General features: G+C 39.3%; 1 protein-coding gene across 1 annotated transcript in view; it reads right to left on the bottom strand.

Annotated features, from left to right (window-relative positions):
• LOC128656406 (solute carrier family 12 member 9) overlaps positions 1–24123 on the bottom strand; it is a 455098-nt gene that overhangs the window by 199424 nt on the left and 231551 nt on the right. The window contains exon 7 of the mRNA XM_053710294.1: positions 5377–5534. Coding sequence (XP_053566269.1) covers positions 5377–5534 — 158 coding nt within the window. The remainder of the gene's footprint in view (positions 1–5376; positions 5535–24123) is intronic.

The following is a 24123-nucleotide window of genomic DNA, read 5'->3' as shown; positions in this document are numbered from 1 at the left end:
GGATGATTGACACCCCCTGCTAGCGGTCGATTGGCCGAGAATGTGCAGGGGCGGCATTGCACAAGCATTTCATAAGAAATGCTAATGCAAATCATCTCCGCCTGGGACTTGATAAATTGTCCCATATCAAGTACAAATCTGACCGCTACTAAAAAATAGCATGCTACCCTGAACCATGACAGGAACCTCATGCTCAGGTCCAAGGAACCCTACACTGCAGCAATCCATAAGAAGGAACACTCCTCCAGGGAAGAAAGTACTCTGACCCATAGCATTCCGATACCAGTAATCAATTCCGTGATACTGAGAACTCAAGAGAGGGAAAAAACCCTACGAGCAAGAAAAACAAGGACCCACGGCCCTCAACAGATACTGAGGTACCTCCAACCCAAGGAGAACACATCAAAATCCCTTCCCCACCCTAGGTGAGAAGAAGAAGATTAATCAACAGAAAACACCCTACTAGAGGCCAACCCTCGGCCGATATTGTCAGCCCAGTTGAATAGCAACTACAGCCTACCAGGAAGCATCAGATGTCCCAGGTTGATATTATCTCTCATAAGAGTCAGAAAACCCCCGCCCCCTCCAAAGGGACATGCGGGAGACCAAACCCTAAGGTTAAGCAGAACTGTCCATACCCTCTCCAGGCAAGAGACATGGTCCTTAACCGGAGTCCTCGAAAAACGGAAACAATCCGAAGATCTGAAGCCCCTGAGGAACCCATAAGCTGCCTCCAATGGTTAGGAGCGCACCCATACAGAGCCTTCCGCCATCTAAAGTCCTTAGATGTAAAATACCGAGCAATATCCACAAACCCAAGAGTCTGAAAAGAACTCCCGACCGGTTTATGAAAGGGCCACTAGTACCCTGGAAGGCTAAATGGTCAGTTTCCTGACCCAGACAGGCGAGTAGACTGTAACTGACCCCAGACCTCCTACTCTCAAGCCCGCAGGGCTAGATTTTAAAATAGATTGATGGGTAGCACCTGAGAGTCAAGACCATGGTATGACAAGGGGCAGTTTTTATTTTGAACAGATGACAGTCTCCAGAGATCCCTGCCGGATCGATCTCCCGACATCCTTGATGGAATAACAACGCAAGCCTTGCAGCTCCTGGTAGAATGGCAGGGAGACCCCTGCACTCCACGCACTAGAGCAAATGAAACACTGATAAAAAGGACACGTCCATTCTTCCATAACAAATGACCCAACCCAAGACGGGAGGGAAGGAAACCTCGCCGCTGCAAAAAGAATGTGACTAGGCTACAAGAGTCGTCATCCGGAGATACCGCAAGTGAAGACTCAAGCGTCCATTTAATCAGATACTAAACCTCCGGAAATCAATCACATTTCCAAACTTCCAAATGAATGGAAAACCATGGTTCAGAGTCCTCAGGGGACCTAGAACTCACGATGACGTCTGAAAAAGTCGATCGTGCATCTCAAGCAATATTGCCAGCAAAAAACAACCTATATCGCAGCACACAACCCTCCTACCAGAAGTGTTGGAACTACGCCCCAAGCCCCAAACGTTGTTGTAGGATCCGAGTCCAAAGTCCATAACACTAGGCCTTATTATTATTATTTGTTTTTATTTTTTTTTTAAAGCCGATAGGCTAATCAGCACCACGAGGGTTACATGAACCCAAGAAACAGTAGACAGCGCCCGACCAGTACCTGCCTGGTATAAGAGCACTTCAGAATCTGTCTAAAGTCCAAGAACAATTGACCCAAAGGCTCGATAATATGAACAAAAAAACATAACCTCGGACTTAACCAAAGTGTGCAACTTCCGAGGAAGTGCCCATGCGACCACAAAATCGCAATTATCGGCTCCAGAGAAAGAAGGTTCTCAAAATGAAAGTTATATCAGCCATGAGCTTTATACAAATAAATCAAATACATCCTGCCCGGATCTAAAATAAAAGTAAGGCAGCGGGTGAACGCCCAAGGGAAAAAAAAGGGTACGCCCAACCGGACCAGCTGATCAGAAGGCCCCCTTCACCCAAGCTCAAAACTGGAACCAACACATAAAATAAAGAAAAACAGAGACGATAAGGAGATTAGCTTCATCCCCAAAACGTCTATCCAGGTTGCCATCCGGCATCTAAGGCCTCAAATCCCTCGGCCCACTAGGACTGGGATCCTCTAGCAACACCAAAACATGTCTTAGTAGGACACGGAGACGTGCCAACCTCAAACGGAAGGCAAAATTATCCCTTGTCGGATCGACAAATGACTACGCCCCCAAGGTTGGGGCCCCTGAAGCCTCAGAGGCCCCCGCTTCCCCAGAAGGCCGAACTGAATCGGGCAATCCCCCACCCAGCGGGCCTTGGTTGACAGAACAGTGTCTTAAAAATATTTCACTTGGGAGATACAAATGAGCCAAGGCTGCAGATATGGACATGCGGAACCGTGCCGTAACCTCTGGAGGAAACAGGCCACCTTCCGGAGAAGGAGTAAAAACCAAAGGGACACCTGCTTGCGTAGCAAAGGAAGCTTCGGGGACACGTGCCTCACAGGGCCTAGGGGCAGACGGCTCAACACACTCTGAGGACCCTGAATCGGTAGAAGAGAGTACTCTGAAACGACAATCGGAACATAACTGATGGGCATGGATAACCCGGGCCATTTCATATTCATCACAAGATGCATTCTCTGCATCGGAGACATCCGTGTCTAAAAAAGTCAGAATCCTCTATCATGGGATTACAAAAATGACAAACGGTAACTGACACCTTCCTTACACCTCCAATGGCTGGGGCACTCACCACCTCCTGTGAACCAGACATCCCACGGGCAGACTCTCTCTGTTGCCAAACGGTCAGCATACGGAAGTGAAAACTGCGTAACCGCACCCAGTCACGAGCTGCACCGTGCAAGTCATAAAAGAGCGCACAATCTAAAGATCGCGCCAAATGACGATAAGGCCGCTAATGTTCCAAAAAGTCATGAGCCTAAAGTATTACTATACCTCAGCAGATAGAAACACATAAAAAACATGATTAAAGTCCCCCCTGTTCAATAACCCCCCTTAGGGGATATTAACCCATGATTCCTTATTTTAAGATAAAAGGTGTCCAACTGGGACCCCACTTTTACGTTAACATCACATTCACATAATGAAGTAAAATGAAATGATCTTACCGGAATCTACGCCGTGGAACAGGAACACGGCCCTTCAAGTGTGACAGATAGTAGCCTCGTTTCTGATATGGACTTGAGTGAACAAAGGCAGGCAGCGAAACTTGTCAACGCTGATTGCCAAGGAGCTGTTAATATGAGTCGGGATGGTTGCGCAGAAAAAATCTCCCTGCATCTCTGGACTCTAACCTTCATACATGCTCTCACCGAGAGGCTGACAGGACTTCTTAAAACTCCAGTCCCATTTCGAAGAGTACTACCCTCCATTAGAGACTTAACTCGAACTTCTGTCACTTCTCTGCCAACCTCCTGTGATAAAAGGCAAAGAATGACTGGGGGATGAGGGAAGTGGGGGAGGTATTTGAAGCCTTTGGCTGGGGTGTCTTTGCCTCCTCCTGGTGGCCAGGTTCTGAATTCCCAAAAGTAATGAATGCAGCTGTGAACTCTTCCTGTTTAAGAAGAAAATGTATGTTCACACATACATGCATATTAAACACATATACAGTATCCACATCTATAGAAATACATATAATATATAATATATATACATATATATATATATATATACTTTATTTACTTGATTCATTTTTGGTACTGATTAGTCTTACAGGAATGTACAGCTACTAATATGTTAAGGGTTTCATTTGCAAATACAACCCCAATTCCAAAAAAGTTGGGACAGTAAGGAAAATGCAAAAAAAAAAACTAACAAAAAGAGTCATTAGAAAATTCAATTCACCCTGTAATATATTGAAAACACATTATTTGATTTTTTACTTTGTAAATACTTTGTAAATATAGGGCAATACTAAATGAAAACCTTTTTAAGTCTGCTTGGACGAAAGTTCACTTATCAGCAGGACAATGATCCCAAGCACAAGACAAAAGCAACTTTTGAATTGCTCAATAAAAAAAAGTGAATATCTTTCAATAGCCAAGTCCTGAAATCAGTTGTTCTATTGAGAATCTGTGGCACTATTTGAAATATGCAGTCTACAAGCATCACTCAACCAAATCTGCCAAGAAGAATGGGTTAAAATTACTCCCAGTCAGTATTTAAAACCGGTAAATAGTTACCACTAAAGCTGTTATTTTTGAATACAATATAATATATGAACAGAAGAACATTATATATATATATATATATATATATATATATATATATATATATATATATATATATATATATATATATATATATATATATATATGAATAATTATTCACACAGCCTATTTCAATTTTTCTTTCAATGTACACAGAAATACCTCATTTAGACTCTAAAATATAGTCTTACAGAAGATAAGATTTCATTAAAAATATTGTTTTGGAAAATATAAGTATTCATAATTTGGAATCCAGAAAAAAAAAATATTTTTAAGGGAAATGAATACTATTGCAAGGGACTGTACATGAAAAACTTCAGTGGGGTCAGACTGAATTTTTTTTTAAAACATAGTGCTTTTTCAATGAGTAAGAAGAACAGGCTTCTGAACACAATTACCAGTAATACTAGAATCCACTCTCAAGGTGTACTGAACAGTTTCAAAATTGAACTGGAGGATCTCAGTCATTCAACCCACTGTTGAACCTGATAGCATTAGCAGTAAGTCTCACACCAGTATGACTAGTTAGCTGACTCACTGGAGGACACAAGGCCATATAAGCAGTAGTCTGACTGGTGGCAGGCAACTATGACCTATTAGCAATAGGTCTCAGTTACTGAAGGCCAGTAAGACCCATTAACATAAGTCTCACTCTCTGGAGGCCTATAAAACCATTATTCAGTAAGTCTGACTCATTGGAGATCACAATGCCATATCAGAAGTTAATCGAAAGGTCTATATGACCCAGTAGCAATAAGCTTCACTCAGTGGAGGCCAGTATGACCCATTGGCAGTAAGTCTTACTCACTGGAGGCATCTAAGACCAATTAGCAGTAAGTCTGACTGGAGGATACAATGCCATATCTGCAATAGATCTGAAACACTGCCTGCCGCTATGAACCATTAGTAAAAGCCTCACTTACTGCAGGCAAGTATGACACATCAAAAAAATATCTGAATCTCTGGAGCCCAGAATGATGCAATAGAAGTGAGTCACACTTAATGAAAGCTGGATAATACATTTGTCCCATATGTCACTCAAGGAAAGCTGCATGACATGTTAACCATTGGAGTCCCTAGATTGAACATAATTCAGTTAATGCATTATTGGGGAAGTACAGGTACTTACCAAAAAGTTCATCCTTCCCCAAGGCATAGAGGATTCGTGAAGCTCCAATCAAACTACTCATAGAGGCTGAGAGTGTGGAACAGTAAATTCCAATGGTGACAAAAGGATGCCAGATGTTGATGTCACGTAGGAAGCTGTAGTCATTCAGCAGGAGGGTCCTAGACAGAAAAAATGATCAGTTCATAAATATTATCAGGATAATTAGGATGTTCGTCCTTTTTATATGACAGGGGTCTCATTTTACTGGCTTTAAGTAGCACAACATACAATTTTACTCTAATGTACTTATATAATCAATATTTTTAAGCAAGGAATATTTACATTTCAGTCAATAAATCCTATTAAACAAATGTAGTTGGAATGACTTTGTATTATTTTTATAAAATAATACATTTGCTTCATGAAATAACCTATAAAATTTCCATCATTTTAACTGATGCTGTAGCTTAAAGATGTTTCAGATAATACGTTATTTTATTTTTTCCCCACTATGTATAGATATTTCCAAATATTTCTTAGGTATTTCTTGGCAACTGATTTATAGCACATAAAAATATCTAAAATTAGACAATTAAGCAGTGGTGTAATTTAATATTTTGTTTAAAAAAAAAGCTTAGAATCACAATTTAACATTGAAAACGTTTTATTTGCATTGTCAAAACAGGAAGGTCCATGTGTGCACGCGACAGGAAAGAGAGAGATGTGTAATGGTAGCCAATGGGAAATGCACTACTGTCACACTGGTTAAAATAACTTGATTTACATCTTTATTGCTAGTGTATACATTTAAGTTAAATAACAGAATGATGATTTGTATATATATGACTTTATAAAATCTTACAAGGTGCAGAAAACTGAAAATATAATGGGATTTAAGAGTCATGGTAGTTAGACCTAAACAATTGTTTTCAATTTACTTTATCAAATGGAATTGTTCCTCTTGGTAATCTTTCCATGAGAACATACTGAACACTGAAGTAGGCTCAGGAGCATGCACATGTCTTGAACACTATCTGGAAACAGTCAGCTTCATTACAAGTTTTGAGCGGCAGTATTTCACCTCCCTATAGCGCTGCTACTACATGTTTAAAAAACACGGCTTGTGAGGGCGATATGGTTGCGTTGAGCTCCATACCTCACCCAAAATACAAGCTATGTTTTGACGTGCTCATGCACGATTTCCGCATAGACATCAATGGGGAGAGCCGGCAAAAAAAAGCCTAACACCTGCGATTGCGGAATGAAAAGCTCCATAACGCAGCCCCATTGATGTCTATGGGGAAAGAAAAAGTTATGTTTAAACCTAATACCATAACATAATCTGCTGCCCCCAACATCGCCACAACCTACATAATGTTATTAACCCCTAATCTGCCGCCCCCAACATCGGCGCCACCTACATTACAGGTATTAACCCCTAATCTACCTCACCCAACATCGCCTCCACCTACATAAATGTATTAACCCCTAATCTGCCGCCCCTAACATCGCCGCTACCTACATTACAGTTATTAACCCCTAATCTGCGGCCCCCAACATCGCCGCCACCTACATAAATTTATTAACCCCTAATCTGCTGGCCCTAACATTGCCACCACCTACCTACACTTATTAGCCCCTAATCTGCCGCCCCCAATGTCACCGCCACTATACAAAAGTTATTAACCCCTAAATCACTGGCCTCCCACATCACAAACACTACATAAATATATTAACCCCTAAACCTAACCCTAACATAACCCTAACCCTAACACCCCCTAACTTAAATATAATTAAAATAAATCTAAATAAACCTTACAATTATTACCTAAATAATTCCTATTTAAAACTAAATACATACTTACCTCTAAAATAAAACCTAAGCTAGCTACAATATAACTAATAGCTATATTGTATCTATCTTAGGTTTTATTTTTATTTCACAGGTAAGTTTGTATTTATTTTAACTAGGTAGACTAGTTACTAAATAGTTATTAACTATTTACTAGCTACCTAGTCAAAATAAATACAAAGTTACCTGTAAAATAAAAACCTAACCTAACCTGCCTTACACTAAAACCTAACATTACAATAAAATAAAATAAATTAAATTAATAAAATACAATTATCTAAATTACAAAAAAAAAAAACACTAAATTACACAAAATAAAAAAATTAAATTATCAAAAATAAAAACGAATTACTCCTAATCTAATAGCCCTATCAAAATAAAAAAGAAATCAGCTCTTTTACCTGTAAAAAAAATACAAACACCCCCCAACAGTAAAACCCACCACCCACACAACCAAACCCCCCAAATAAAATTCTATCTAAATAAACCTAAGCTAACCATTGCCCTGGGGTATTTTTTTTTTACAGGTAAAAGAGCTGATTTCTTTGTATTTATTTTAGCTAGGTAGTTATTAAATAGTTAATAACTATTTACTAACTAGGCTACCTTGTTAAAATAAATACAAACTTACTTGTGAAATAAAAATAAAACCTAAGCTAGCTACAATATAACTATTAGTTATATTGTTGCTAGCTTAGGTTATATTTTACAGGTAAGTATGTATTTAGTGTTAAATAGGAATTACAGTATTTAGGTAATAATTGTAAAGTTTATTTAGATGTATTTTAATTATATTTAAGTTAGGGGTGTTAGGGTTAGGGTTAGACTTAGGCTTATGTTAGGGGTAGGTTTAGGGGTTAATATATTTATGTAGGGATGTGGGAGGCCAGAGGTTATGGGGTTAATAGTTTTATTTAGTATATTTTCCTGTGGGGGGCTTGCGGTTTAGTGGTTAATAGGTTTATTATAGCGGCGGTGTGAGCGGACGGTTAATAATATTTAAATAGTGTTTGCGATGCAGGAGGGCGGAGGTTTAGGGGTTAATAGGTTTATTATAGTGTCGACAATGTCCAGCGGCGGACTAAGGGTTAATAATTTTTAATAGTGGTGGCAATGTCCAGAGCAGCAGATTAGGGGTTAATACATTTATTATAGTCTTTGTGATGCGGGAGGGCCTCGGTTTAGGGGTTAATAGGTAGTTTATGGGTGTTAATTTACTTTTTAACACTTTAGTTATGAGTTTTATGCTACAGATTTGTAACGTAAAACTCACAACTACTGACTTTAGATGGCGGTACGGATCTTGTGGTTATAGAATGTACCGCTCACTTTTTGGCCTCCCAGTCAAACTCGTAATACCAGCGCTATGGAAGTCCCATTGAAAAAGGACTTTTTTAAAAGTGCGGTACTGACGTTGCGTGACGGCCAAAAAGGTGTGCGGTACACCTATACCTACAAGACTTGTAATAGCGCCGTTAGGGAAAAAGCAGAGTTATAAAGCATAACAATGCTTTTTCACTCATACCACCAAACTCGTAATTTAGTGTTTGCACTAAAATATAAATTATGGTGCTTAAGACATGTGCATGTTATTGTCCCTAAGCTCACAAGTCCACCTGACTTGACCTGTATATTAAGTAAAGATGGTTTACAACCTACATTGACTTAAAGGGACAGTCAAGTCCAAAAAAAACTGTAATGCTTTATATAGGGCATGTCATTTTAAACAACTTCCCAATTTACTTTTATCACCAATTTTGCTTTGTTCTCTTGGTATTCTTAGTTGAAAGCTAAACCTAGGAGGTTCATATGCTAATTTTTAAGACCTTGAAGACTGCCTCTAATCTGAATGCATTTTGACCACTAGAGGGCATTAGTTCATGTGTTTCATATAGATAACATTGAGCTTATGCACATGAAGTGACCTAGGAGTGAGCACTGATTGGCTAAAATTAAAGTCTGTCAAAACAACTGAAATAAGGGGGCAGTCAACAGAAGCTTAGATACAAGGTAATTACAGAGGTAAAACGTGTATTATTATAACTGTGTTGGTTATGCAAAACTGGGGAATGGGTATTAAAGGGATTATCTCTCTTTTTAAACAACACAAATTCTGGTATTGACTGTCCCTTTAAGGGCAGGGCCATGTACCCTAATGATTTATAGAAATGTCTTCTGATTATTGTACCCCACTACTGTATACTTAAAGGGACATGGAACCCAAATTAGTTTTATTTTATAATTCAGTTCGAGTATATACATTTAAACAACTTTCCAATTTACCTCTATTGCCAATTTTGTTTCATTCTCTTAGTATCCTTTATTGAAGGAGCAGTAATGCACTACTGGAAGCTAGCTGGACACATAGGTAAGAGGTATCAGCAGCTATCTCCCAGCTCCTGTGCCTACCAAGATTTGCTGTTCAACAAAGGATACCAATAGAATAAAGCAAATTAGATCATAGAAGTAAATTGGAAAGTTTTTAAAATTGTATTCTCTATCTGAATCAATAAAGAGCATTTTTGGATTTCATGTCCCCTTTAATGTTACTGCGCTGTGTAATATGTTGGCTCTTTATAAATAAACAATAATAATAATACCTCAGAATGTTCCAATTCATACCATTCAGGGGGACGCTTTGTTTACAAATTAGTTGAAGACAAATTGTATCAGATTCTGAAGTAATCTGTGAATCTCTACTGTGGTAGTAGTGGTTTCTGCACAGGTTCACCAACTAGGAAGGTTTTGCGATTGTCAAATCCATGTTGTGTAATGCTATTGCACACTATACTATCCACCCAATGTCTATCTATCTATCTATCTTTCTATCTATCTATCATATATCTATCATCTATCTATCCTTATTTTTAGGAGGGTTGTGGTTACAGTTCTCAAATGTAAAAATTGTGGAAGTGTTTTGCAGATCTGTTTTCTATATTAAAAAAAACTGCATTCTTTTTTCAACTACCAATCTATCAGTAGCTGCTTATATAGGGATTACAAGTGCAGCACAAAAATATTAGCACCATTGGTCATTAACATCACTCAAGTACAATAATTAGGGATTCCATTTTTGCTCTCCTACAACAAGTACAAGTCTAGTACCGGATAACATGGGTGCGCTAAATCCTTCACATAATGGGGACATCTATGGGGGTGAGCAGTAAAACAATAATATTAATTCATAATTGTCAACACATTGGGCCAGATTACGAGTGTAGTGAAAGTAAATGAGAAAGCTTGAGCGCAGTCGCGATTTATGCTAGAATGAATACTGCAAACTCAGAGCTCTGGTTAATTGTTTCGCGAAACAAAAAAGTATCACAAAATACATCAAAAATAAATTACAAAGTACACTTACACTCATAATAACACCATCTAATAAAAAATATTTAAAAAAAATATTGCACACAAAAGTTATAAAGGCTCAAAGATATGAGGTCTCAGGTGTTAGAAAAAAAAGGCAGGCACAGGGCTTTAACATAAAGATACATACATATACATGTCTAAAGATGGATATGTATGTACAGTACATTTGTCTAAATTTGTATTTATATGTGTATATATGTATTTACAGTCATATATACACATTTAAACATAAATGCATATGTACACATATATAGACATATATATAAGTGCATTGCAACCATTTGCTGTGAAGTACATGAAAACATGTAAAAGCATATTTATGCTAAATTCATTTTTAATAAAAAAAAATTAACTATGCATTTACTGTAAATATTTCACCTTCCAATGTTTTCCACATAGGGAAATATGTTCTAAGTATTTTTATATATATATATATATATATATATATATATATATATATATATATATATATATATATATATATATATATATATATATATATATATATATATATATATATATATATATATGTGTATATCTATACCTATATATAATCATGTATATATATGTATATATATATAGGTATAGATATATATTATACCAAAATACCATCAGATATATGTAGAAATATGTATTTATTAATAAATAGAACATATTCGGCAATGCGAAGAACATTGGGATGTGACATATTCATATATTTATGTCAGTTTAGAGCACTTGCAAATATGTGTTCGGGTTAGCGCAAGAGTGGGGTTTAAGTTTAATTTTTCTAATTTTTTTTCTCCATTGACTTCTATATGGAGAATAGGCTATCGTGCGCGCAATACTGTAAGTTCAGCTATTTGCGCACATTTGATTAGCACAAGTGATAACTTTTTACTTTCAACTTGTAATACAGGCGCAACCCGATACTCGCAAAATGTTTACTATTGGCACAGTTAGCGTGCGAGCAAAAGCGCTAAATAACGCTCCATTAATATTCTGGCCAATTATTAGGAAGCTACTTTTACAGTACAATGCCACTTGTTGGAAATTTCTTAAGCGTCACTTCTCCCATATATTCATTAGTAGCCATTCCTGATATTAATGGGACATTCTGGTCAAAATTTAAATGCACATAGATGAATTGCTTCTTTGACCTGAAACGTATTTGCAATATACATGTATTAGCAAAAATACTTCTAGTAAAAGTTATCACTGTTTAAGTGTTTTCTCTGCACGTGCATGTGAAGCATAGCTAGATATTCCCAGTGCAACAGCATTTGAAATACTGCAGCTGCTAAGAGAAACAGTGGGAATTGTATCATGTCAGCAATTAACAAATTGAGTCATTACCAGATAGTACACGCACCTTCTCTGAGCAAGTGTGTATATATATATATATATATATATATATATATATACTGTACATATTTATATTTATACACACATGAAATTTGAAATGTCTTAAGGTTAGTAGCAAATTGCTAAAGATTTCCAAAAACTAAAAAAATAATGTACATTTCAGAGTTATAAACATCAGCCTTCACATTATGGGGTCAATTTATTAAAGTCTGGCGGACATTATACACTGTAGCTTATCATGTACACCAGACATCTCTGAATGCGGACAGCATACGCTGTCCGTATTCAGCATTGCACAAGCAGTTCTAGTGAACTGCTTGTGCAATACCGCCCCGTGCAGATTTGCGGCCAATTGGCTGCTAGCATGGGGTGTCAATCAGCCCAATCGTATAGGATCGGGCGGATTGCTGTACGCAGCCTCAGAGGTGGCGTATAAGTTAAGGAGCAGCGTAACTCCTGTTTCCGGCAAGCCTAAAGGCTCGCACGGAAACAGGGTAAATTGGCCCAATTCGGGAAATAATAAATTGACCCCTATATCTCAGCAGAACATGGTGGCCTTGGTGTTCCTAATTTAATTGCTTACTACAATTCAGCCTACCTTGCAAGTATAGTAGCATGGAAACATTTACATCCCTACCAACCTTGGATTCAACTAGAGCCTTCAATGTTTGGAGGAATAAACTTATGTGAGATATGCTGGATTCCAGATAAGCACAGGCCTCCAGACATAACCTCTAATAATTACATATTGAACACCTTAATAATATGGGACAAACTATTGCCCTTCTCTAAGGCAATCTCAAGCCCGATCTCTCCCTTCACCCCACTTTTGAATAGTAAAGTACAATCTTACTGCAATCTGACATTTTGCAAACTCCCACAATAGCTGGCAAACCCTCAAATGTGCCGGTATACCTATTGCTAAGAAAGGGACAATTCCAATTCCAAGCAGAAATATCCCAGACTATAGGCCCACCCTTCCACCGCTGGTTCTTCTACATCCGACCATCCTCACCAACCCACATAACCTAACCATAGCCGAGCTAATTAGACACCTTACCCCTTTTGAAACACTATGTACCACCCCTACCATGTCTAAATAGCACATCTCTATAATCTACAAACTATTGAGAGGTTTCTTCCTGAGTAATAGACAGCTTACATAAATAAATGGGACAAGGAATTAAACATCTCTTTGACAGACACCCAATGGAGTAATATATTCAACACAATCAAAAAATCATCTATCTCATTAGTAATTGCAGAAGTGAACTAAAAAATAGTTTCTAAATGGTATCTCACACCATTCGCCTCCACAGTATATTTCCCAGTTCGTTCTCTCGCTGCTGGAGACATTGCGGTGAAAAATGTATTAACGCTACCATAGGGACCTCTTTGACAATTTCCCCTACCATCATTCTTTTAACCCCTTAACAACAGAGAACGTGCCAGGCATGTCCTACAAAAACCTGTCGTTAAAGACCAAGGACGTGCCTGGCATGTCCTCTGGGGTTTCAAGCACTGGAATCGATCGTGATCGCTTCCAGCCGCTTTCAGGGTATTGCAGCGATGCCTCGATATTGAGGCATCGGCAATACCCTTTTTTTAAGCACTCTGTGGCCCTCTCTGCATCGGCCAGCGATGGTGCCAATCGTTGGTGGTGTGGGAGGGATAGAAGGGAGGTGGGTGGGCGGCCCATCACTGGAAGGTGTGGGAGGGGGGCGGGAGAGGGGTGTGAGAGGGGTGGGAGCTGGCAAAGGGGGTGTGAGGGGGCGGGAGCAATTTTGGGAAGTGGGAAGGAGCGAGAGGAGATATATATATGTTTTGGGAAAGGGATCTGGGAGCGGGGTAGGGGAATGAGGGGGGGGCAGCTACCCTACGGTAAAGGGTTTTCATTTATTAATTTTTAAAATGGAGCCAAAAAAATAGGAAACTGGGTACTGACAGACAGATGCCAGTACCTAACATGGCGGCTAATAGGTAGAGGGGGGAGGGTTAGAGAGCTGTTTGGGGGGGGGGTCAGGGAGGTTGGGAGATAACGGGGGATACTACCCAGCAGAAAATATATTCAGAATAAAAAAAACAATCTTTTATTTTTATACTGGCAGACTTTCTGATGGGGGAGACCTTTGGGGGGTGGGGGAGGGAAGAGAGCTATTTGAGAGGGGTCAGGGAGGGATCAGGGGGTGGTATGTGTCAGGTGGGAGGCTGATCTCTACACTAAAGCTAAAATTTACCCTACAAGCTACCTAATTAATCCCTTCACTTCCGGGCATAATACAAGTGTGGTGCGCAGCGGCATTTAGCGGCCTTCTAATTACCAAAAAGCAATGCCAAAGCCATATATGTCTGCTATTTCTGAACAAAGGGGATCCCAGATAAGCATTTACAACCATTGGTAAATAATTTGTAAATAATTTCAGTGAGAAACTTAAAGTTTGTGAAAAAGTTAACATTTTTTTTTTTATTTGATCGCATTTGGCAGTGAAATGGTGTTATGAAATATACCAAAATGGGCCTAGATCAATACTTTGGGGTGTCTACTAAAAAAAATATATACATGTCAAGGGATATTCAGGGATTACTGACAGAAATCAGTGTTACAATGTAACTATCACTAATTTTGAAAAAAAAAAAAAGGGAAATAGCAAAGTGGTACTTATTGCCCTATAACTTGCAAAAAAAGCAAAGAACATGTAAACATTGGGTATTTCTCAACTCAGGACAAAATTTAGAAACTATTTAGCAAGGGTGTTTTTGGTGGTTGAAGATGTGTAACAGATTTTGGGGGTCAAAGTTAGAAAAACAAAATTTATGCTTACCTGATAAATTTATTTCTCTTGTGGTGTATCCAGTCCACGGATTCATCCATTACTTGTGGGATATTCTCCTTCCCAACAAGAGGATCACCCACAGCAGAGCTGTCTATATAGCTCCTCCCCTAACTGCCACCTCCAGTCATTCGACCGAAGACAAGCAAGAGAAAGGAGAAACTATAGGGTGCAGTGGTGACTGTAGTTTAAAAATAAAAAACATCTGCCTTAAAATGACAGGGCGGGCCGTGGACTGGATACACCACAAGAGAAATAAATCTATCAGGTAAGCATAAATTTTGTTTTCTCTTGTAAGGTGTATCCAGTCCACGGATTCATCCATTACTTGTGGGATACCAATACCAAAGCTATAGGACACGGATGAAGGGAGGGACAAGGCAGGCGCTTAAACGGAAGGCACCACTGCCTATAAGACCTTTCTCCCAAAAATAGCCTCCGAAGAAGCAAAAGTATCAAATTTGTAGAATTTAGAAAAAGTATGAAGCGAAGACCAAGTCGCCACCTTACAAATCTGTTCAACAGAAGCCTCATTTTTAAAAGCCCATGTGGAAGCCACCGCTCTAGTAGAATGAGCTGTAATTCTTTCAGGAGGCTGCTGGCCAGCAGTCTCATAAGCTAAGTGGATTATACTTCTTAACCAAAAGGAAAGAGAAGATGCTGAAGCCTTTTGGCCTTTCCTCTGTCCAGAGTAGACAACAAACAATGCAGATGTTTGACGAAAATCTTTAGTAGCTTGTAAATAAAACTTTAAAGCACGAACCACGTCAAGATTGTGTAATAGACGTTCCTTCTTTGAAGAAGGATTAGGACACAGTGACGGAACAACAATCTCCTGATTGATATTCTTATTAGATACCACCTTAGGAAGAAACCCAGGTTTGGTACGCAAAATCTGGAAGATCAGATAAGGGGAATCACACTGCAAGGCAGATAACTCTGAAACTCTTCGAGCCGAAGAGATAGCCACCAAAAACAGAACTTTCCAAGATAAAAGCTTAATATCTATGGAATGCAGAGGTTCAAATGGAACCCCTTGAAGAACTTTAAGAACTAAATTTAAACTCCATGGCGGAGCAACAGGTTTAAACACAGGCTTGATTCTAACTAAAGCCTGACAAAACGCCTGAACGTCTGGAACATCCGCCAGACGCTTGTGCAAAAGAATAGACAGAGCAGAAATCTGTCCCTTTAAGGAACTAGCTGACAATCCCTTCTCCAATCCTTCTTAGAGAAAAGATAATTTCCTGGGAATCCTGACTTTACTCCATGAGTAACCCTTGGATTCACACCAATGAAGATATTTACACCATATCTTATGATAGATTTTCCTGGTGACAGGCTTTCGAGCCTGAATTAAGGTATCAATGACCGATTCGGAGAAACCACGTTTTGATAAAATCAAGCGTTTAATCTCCAAGCAGTCAGACACAGAGAAATTAGATTTGGATGGTTGAAAGGACCCTGAAGTAGAAGTTCCGGCCTCAGCGGTAGAGTCCATGGTGGAAGGGATGACATGTCCACCAGATCTACATACCAAGTCCTACGTGGCCACGCAGCTGCTATCAAAATCACCGAAGCTCTCTCCTGCTTGATCTTGGCAATCAGACGAGGGAGCAGAGAAAACGATGGAAACACATAAGCCAGGCTGAAAGACCAAGGCGCTGCTAGAGCATCCCTGGACCTGGATCTGTAACAAGGAAGCTTGGCGTTCTGACGAGACGCCATGAGATCCAGTTCTGGTTTGCCCCAAAGTTGAATCAACTGTGCAAACACCTCCGGATGGAGTTCCCACTCCCCCGGATGAAAAGTCTGTCGACTTAGAAAATCCGCCTCCCAGTTCTCTACTCCTGGGATATGGATAGCTGATAGATGGCAAGAGTGAACCTCTGCCCATAGAATTATTTTTGAAAACTCCCACATTGCTAGGGAACTCCTTGTTCCCCCTTGATGGTTGATGTAGGCTACAGTCGTGATGTTGTCCGACTGAAATCTGATGAACCTGACCGCAGCTAGCTGAGGCCAAGCCTGAAGAGCATTGAATATCGCTCTTAGTTCCAGAATGTTTATCGGAAGGAGTGTCTCCTCCTGAGTCCACAAGCCCTGAGCCTTCAGGGAGTTCCAGACTGCACCCCAGCCCAGAAGGCTGGCATCTGTCGTTACTATTGTCCAATCTGGCCTGCGGAAGGTCATACCCTTGGACAGATGGACCCGAGATAACCACCAGAGAAGAGAATCCCTGGTCTCTTGATCCAGATTTAGTAGAGGGGACAAATCTGTGTAATCCCCATTCCAATGACTGAGCATGCAGAGTTGCAGCGGTCTGAGATGTAGGCGGGAAAACGGCACTATGTCCATTGCCGCTACCATTACTTCCATACACTGAGCCACTGAAGGGCGAGAAGTAGAATAAAGAACACAGCAGGAATTTAGAAGTTTTGACAACCTGGCCTCTGTCAGGTAAAGCTTCATTTCTACAGAATCTATCAGAGTTCCTAGGAAGGAAACTCTTGTGAGAGGGGATAGAGAACTTTTTTCTTCGTTCACTTTCCACCCATGCGACCTCAGAAATGCCAGAACAATGTCTGTATGGGACCTGGCGATTTGAAAATTTGACGCCTGTATTAGAATGTCGTCTAGGTAAGGGGCTACTGCTATACCCCGCGGCCTTAGGACCGCTAGGAGTGACCCCAGAACCTTCGTAAAGATTCTTGGTGCCGTAGCTAACCCAAAGGGAAGAGCCACAAACTGGTAATGCCTGTCTAGGAAGGCGAACCTGAGAAACCGATGATGATCTCTGTGTATCGGAATGTGCAGATAAGCATCCTTTAAGTCCACGGTAGTCATATATTGACCCTCCTGGATCATAGGTAGGATGGTTCGAATAGTCTCCATCTTGAAGGATGGGACCCTGAGAAATTTATTTAGGATCTTGAGATCTAAGATTGGTCTGAAGGTTCCCTCTTTCTTGGGAACCACAAACAGATTTGAATAGAAGCCTTGCCCCTGTTCCTCCTTTGGAACTGGGTGGATCACTCCCATAACTAGGAGGTCTTGAACACAATGTAAGAATGCCTCTCTCTTTATCTGGTTTGCAGATAATTGTGAGAGGTGAAATCTTCTTTTTGGGGAAGAAGCTTTGAAGTCCAGAAGATATCCCTGGGACACAATTTCCAACGCCCAGGGATCCTGGACATCTCTTGCCCAAGCCTGGGCAAAGAGAGAAAGTCTGCCCCCTACTAGATCCGTTACCGGATCGGGGGCTGATCTTTCATGCTGTCTTAGAGGCAGCAGCAGGTTTTTTGGCCTGCTTTCCTTTGTTCCAAGCCTGGTTAGGTCTCCAGACCGGCTTGGACTGGGCAAAATTTCCCTCTTGTTTTGTATTAGAGGAAGTTGAAGCTGTGCCACTCTTGAAGTTTCGAAAGGCAAGAAAATTAGGCTGTTTGGTCCTTAATTTGTTGGACATATCCTGAGGAAGGGCGTGACCTTTTCCTCCAGTAATATCAGAAATTATCTCCTTCAGTCCAGGCCCGAAAAGGGTCTGCCCCTTGAAGGGAATGTTGAGAAGCTTAGACTTTGAAGTAACATCAGCTGACCAGGATTTAAGCCATAGCGCTCTACGCGCCTGAATAGCAAAACCTGAGTTCTTAGCCGTTAGTTTGGTTAAATGAACAACAGCGTCAGAAACAAATGAATTGGCTAGCTTAAGAGCTTTAAGCTTGTCAAGGATATCATCCAATGGGGTTTCTACCTGTAGAGCCAATTCTAGAGACTCAAACCAGAAGGCCGCAGCAGCAGTGACAGGGGCAATGCATGCAAGGGGCTGGAGAATAAAACCATGTTGAATAAAAATTTTCTTAAGGTAACCCTCTAATTTTTTGTCCATTGGATCTAGAAAAGCACAACTGTCCTCGACAGGGATAGTTGTACGCTTCGCTAGAGTAGAGACTGCTCGCTCCACCTTAGGGACCGTTTGCCACAAGTCCCGTGTAGCGGCATCTATGGGAAACATCTTTTTAAAAACAGGAGGGGGAGAGAACGGTACACCTGGTCTATCCCATTCCTTAGTAATAATTTCTGAAAACCTCTTAGGTATTGGAAAAACATCAGTGTAAACAGGCACTGCATATTATTTATCCAATTTACACAATTTCTCTGGGACTACAATGGCGTCACAGTCATCCAGAGTTGCTAAAACCTCCCTGAGCAACATGCGGAGGTGTTCAAGTTTAAATTTAAATGTAGACATATCAGAATCAGGTTGAAGTGTCTTCCCTGAGTCAGACAATTCACCCACAGATAAAAGCTCTCCTTCTTCGGCTTCTGCACATTGTGAGGGTATATCGGACATAGCTACTAAAGCGTCAGAGAGCTCTGTATTTGTTCTAGCCCCAGAGCTGTCTCGCTTTCCTTGTAACCCTGGCAGTTTGGACAATACTTCTGTAAGAGTATGATGCATAACTGCCGCCATGTCTTGTAAAGTATACGCAATGGGCGCGCTAGATGTACTTGGCGCCCCTTGAACGGGAGTTATAGGCTCTGACACGTGGGGAGAGTTAGTCGGCATAACTTCCCCCTTGTCAATTTTCTCTGGTGATAAATCTTTTAAAGCCAGAATATGGTCTTTATAACTTATAGTAAGATCAGTGCATTTGGTACACATTCTAAGAGGGGGTTCCACAATGGCTTCTAAACATAATGAACAGGGAGTTTCCTCTATGTGAGACATGTTTAACAGACTAGTAATGAGACTAGCAAGCTTGGAAAACACTTTAATTAATATGAAAAAGCAGATTATAAAAAACTGTACTGTGCCTTTAAGGGAAAAAAACAAACACAAAAACTGCAAAACAGTGAAAAAAGCAGTTAACTCTATGAAATTTTTACAGTGTATATAATAGACTAAAATAGCATTGCACCCACTTGCAAATGGATGATTAACCCCTCAGGTTCAAAAAGGAAGCAAAGAAACTGGTAAAAACCATTAAAACAGTCACAAGCAAACTGCCACAGCTCTACTGTGGCTCCTACCTTCCCATAAAACGACTTTTGTAGGCACAAAAACCCTTTACAGAGGCCCAATATGTCAGGGGACTCCTTCAGGGAAGCTGGATGTCTCAGAATGTAAAAACAACTGCGCAATTAGAGCGTGAAAATAGGCCCCTCCCACCCTGCACTCAAAGTCAGAGGGCCTTAAAAAACTATTCATAGGAGTAAAACAACAGCCATGTGGAAAACTAGGCCCCAAACAAAGATTTATCACCTCAGTAAAAAAACGTTCTTTATATAAATGCAAACGTTTTACATACTAAGCCATAATAGAAAGTAATATGAAAATTACTTTTTACTGCAAGCATGATGCCAGTCGTTTGTTAAATCACTGCAATCAGGCTTACCTTAACTATATCAGGCACTGTCAGCATTTTCTAGTTCTTATCATCCTCTAGAAAATAATATACTGAACATACCTCAGGGCAGTTAATTCTGCAGGCCGTTCTCCCAGCTGAAGTTTCCTCATACTCTTCAGTTATGTGTGAGAACAGCAGTGGACCTTAGTTACAACCTGATAAGATCATCAAAAACCTCAGGCAAATTCTTCTTCTAATTTCTGCCTGAGGTAAAAAAACAGTACAACGCCGGCACCGTTTAAAAATAACAAACTTTTGATTGAAGATAAACTACACTAATTCACCACATCTCTCTAGCTACTTCCCTTGTCGAGAGCTGCAAGAGAATGACTGGAGGTGGCAGTTAGGGGAGGAGCTATATAGACAGCTCTGCTGTGGGTGATCCTCTTGCAGCTTCCTGTTGGGAAGGAGAATATCCCACAAGTAATGGATGAATCCGTGGACTGGATACACCTTACAAGAGAAAAGTGTATTTTTTTCAATTTGTTCATCATATTTTATAATTTTCTTTATAGTAATTTATATGATATGATGAAAATAATAATATCTTTAGAAATTCCATTTAATGGCGAGAAAAACGGTATATAATATGTGTGGAGTCTGGACACAGTAAATGAGTAAGAGGAAAATCACTGCTAAACCCAAACACCGCAGAAATGTAAAAATAGCCGTGGTCCCTAACAGTAAGAAAATTGAAAAATGGTCTGGTCACTAAGGGGTTAAATTGATTCCCCCAAATTGTGTGCCAATATACCAAGAAACTACTCTAATGCATGCTGAATTGTGCTAAGTGGCTTATATCCCGTTTCTGGAAGAAAGATCAAACCCCCACCTTTACTATGTGGCCTCATGAAGTAGATCATGTTTTGTCACTCAAAAAAATATACTACACCTACATAGGCAAGCAAGACTTTATTTTAGACACCCTTTACATATGGGAAGAGGAAACACTTGTATAAAATATACACCATTTGACTTAATTTACAAAAGTTAGGACTACACCAATTAGGTTAACTCGTGGCAAACCACGAAGGTCATGACGTTTGAATCCTCAATGCCATATTAACACTGTGATGTAACGAAAAGGATTAGGAAATTGTGTTTTACTCTTACTGTTGAACTTTGTAATCTGTTCTTAATTTACTTAGAACTATCTTCTCATCATGTTGCCTCTTCTTATGTACTATAATTGACCTTTGCAATTCATTCAAGGACATGTCTACTAAGAAGACTATTAAGGACTTACAGACAACGAACAATTTCTTTCTTTTCCTCTGATATTTTGTGTTGTTTATTTCTTGTTTCTGTATTATTGATGTAATATCCAATAAAACATTTAATGGAAAAAAAAAAAAACAAGCCGTGGTGTCAGTCACGTTAGTTTCCTACACTTGAAAAAATCTGTCAGAAATAGGTCTGGCAGACTCAAAACCACAACAGAGTAACAAGACAAGTTTCTGAAAGTCAACAGCTTGCATGATAGGCAGCTCACAGGAGAACAGCTTAATGGAAATCTTACTTTCAAATGTAAAAGGGACACTGAACCCAAATTTTTTCTTTTGTGATTCAGCTAGAGCATGCAATTTTAAGCAACTTTCTAATTTACTCCTATTATCACATTTTCTTCATTCTCTTGGTATCTTTATTTAAAATACAAGAATGTAAGTTTAGATGCCGGCCCAATGTTGGTGAACAACCTGGGTTCCTGCTGATTGGTGGATAAATTCACCCACCAATAAACAAGTGCTGTCCAGGGTACTGAACCAAATATTGTCTGACTCCTTAGCTTAGATGCCTTCTTTTTCAATTAAAGATAGCAAGAGAACGAAGAAAAATTGATAATAGGAGTAAATTAGAAAGTTGCGTAAAATCTGCTCTATCTGAATCATGAAAGAAAAAAATTGGGTTCAGTGTCCCTTTAAGAGAAGAATTCGAGCTACAGGCTTGACAAGTGTAGTGGCGTAAGAAAGCCATTAATAAGATGGCAAACAAACAAAAAAAGACTTGCTGGGCCCTGAAGCATGACCAGTGGCCCATTGAATAGTGGAAGAAGGTTTCATGGGATGATTAATCAATATTTTAATTATTTGTGATGATCTAGGAATCATTTGCTGGATCCAGAGTCTGTGTTCACCCTACAGCAAGATAATGACCCAAAACATACCTCAGTCTAGGCTATGTAATATCTGCCTTAGAAGAAAAGAACATGATAGTAGCCTTTAAATCATGGAATTGCAAGCACAGTCTCCAGAGTTAAACCCAATTGAGCAGGTTTGGAATGAACTGGACAGAGGTGAAAGCAAAGCAGTCTACAAGTACAACACATTTGTGAGTACTCCTGCAAAAGTGTTGGGAAGACCTTTACAAATAATATTTAAGTTTCATTGTAAATAACAATGTCAGAAATGTGTTCGGCTATTAGAACTGCTGAAGGTCAAACATTTAGATTAAATGTTGTTAAACATAATGATTCCATTCATAATTTATTTTTTACCTCCAATTCTTTATTTGTTCTATGCTTTCATTTTAAAGTATATTGAGACATTAATCTATGTAAATTTCAACAGAAACTGGAATAAGTGCACATTATTATATATAATATATATATATATATATATGTGTGTGTGTGTGTGTGTGTGTGTGTGTGTTTTATAAAAGCATCCTATTCAGATTATCTGCTATAAAAACTGAATTTACCTGAGAAATATGGTGAGGTCAACAAGCATTTAACCTTCTGAAATAACTGTGGATATTCTTGCAATTAAACGCTACATACAGTGAGCTGACCAGTTTAACTTTAAGCCATAATTATAGCATACAGGATTATGAACCATAGAGACATAATTATTAGGGAACATTGAGAAGGAAAAAAAAGAATAATGCACACAAATTAAAACGGCTAAAAGAAGGGGGAACACTTTCTAGGCAACAGTTGCCATTGCTACAATACGTTTATTCTAAAAGAGACTGACCTATAACCATGTGCCGGTATTTTGTGCACTGTTACGTGGTGGGTCTGATCCTGCAAGCCTGTCACTGCCATTAGTGTACTTCCAGTGCTAGCTGTGATTACAAATATTATAAACATTATATACTGAGGCTAAGAAATGCTTTTTTCTGTTTGATGTAATTTAAGGGCTGAATCACGCTTGACTCATAGCTTTCATTTGTTTTGGTATATGACTGTAATTTATTATATTAGTTCAGCCATAAAATCCCAGGAATTCCTGGTGCAAAATAAAATAAGAGCACTATATTAATTTAAAATTATAATTGATCCAAGGTCCCTTCAGCAGGTAACAGGTTAAAGGAATGAAAATGTGAAACCTTTTTACTAATAGAAGAAACATAAATATGAATGGCATTCACAGGTCCCCGTTTGCTGGTGAGTTATTGCTGTGCATTAAGATATTAGTATGTGACAGCTATAATTGTAACCCATTTCTGTCCCTTTCTTGTTAATCAAAAGTGCAGAAATAAATGTTATTTATGAGTGCACTTTACAGAGAAAGAAATCAGTAGGGCTGCTATGCCCTCCCCTCCCTCCCACCTGCGTTTGACATGATGAGAATCATATCTCCCCCTTCCTCAGAGAAAGGGAAATAACTACAGAAACCAGTGGCTGTAATGTTTCCAACCCTGAAAATGTTGGAAATAATAAAGAGATACAAATTCTGCACAACAAAGCCGGTCACTAGATTTGTACCTGTTCACCATATTCTGTTCAAAGCAGAAACTCAGTCAGAAGTGAGAAAGTCACTAAATTCTGGACAACTGCATTTTTAAAATGAACTTGACTCCTGTGTGTGTTTGTCAAATGATAACGTATTTTGGTACCTTTAATAGTCTCTCTCCTATAATATCTGTATTCTCAACAAATATACAAAAATATAAAATATGTCTATCTATCATCTATAATTTATCTCAGACCTCCCAAATGTCTCCATTTGAGACGGACAGTCCC

The sequence above is a fragment of the Bombina bombina genome, chromosome 4, assembly GCF_027579735.1.
Source record: "Bombina bombina isolate aBomBom1 chromosome 4, aBomBom1.pri, whole genome shotgun sequence".
Classification (NCBI taxonomy): Eukaryota; Metazoa; Chordata; class Amphibia; order Anura; family Bombinatoridae; genus Bombina; species Bombina bombina.
The sequence above is the reverse complement of the archived record's forward strand: the minus strand, read 5'-3'. Positions and strand labels throughout refer to the sequence as shown.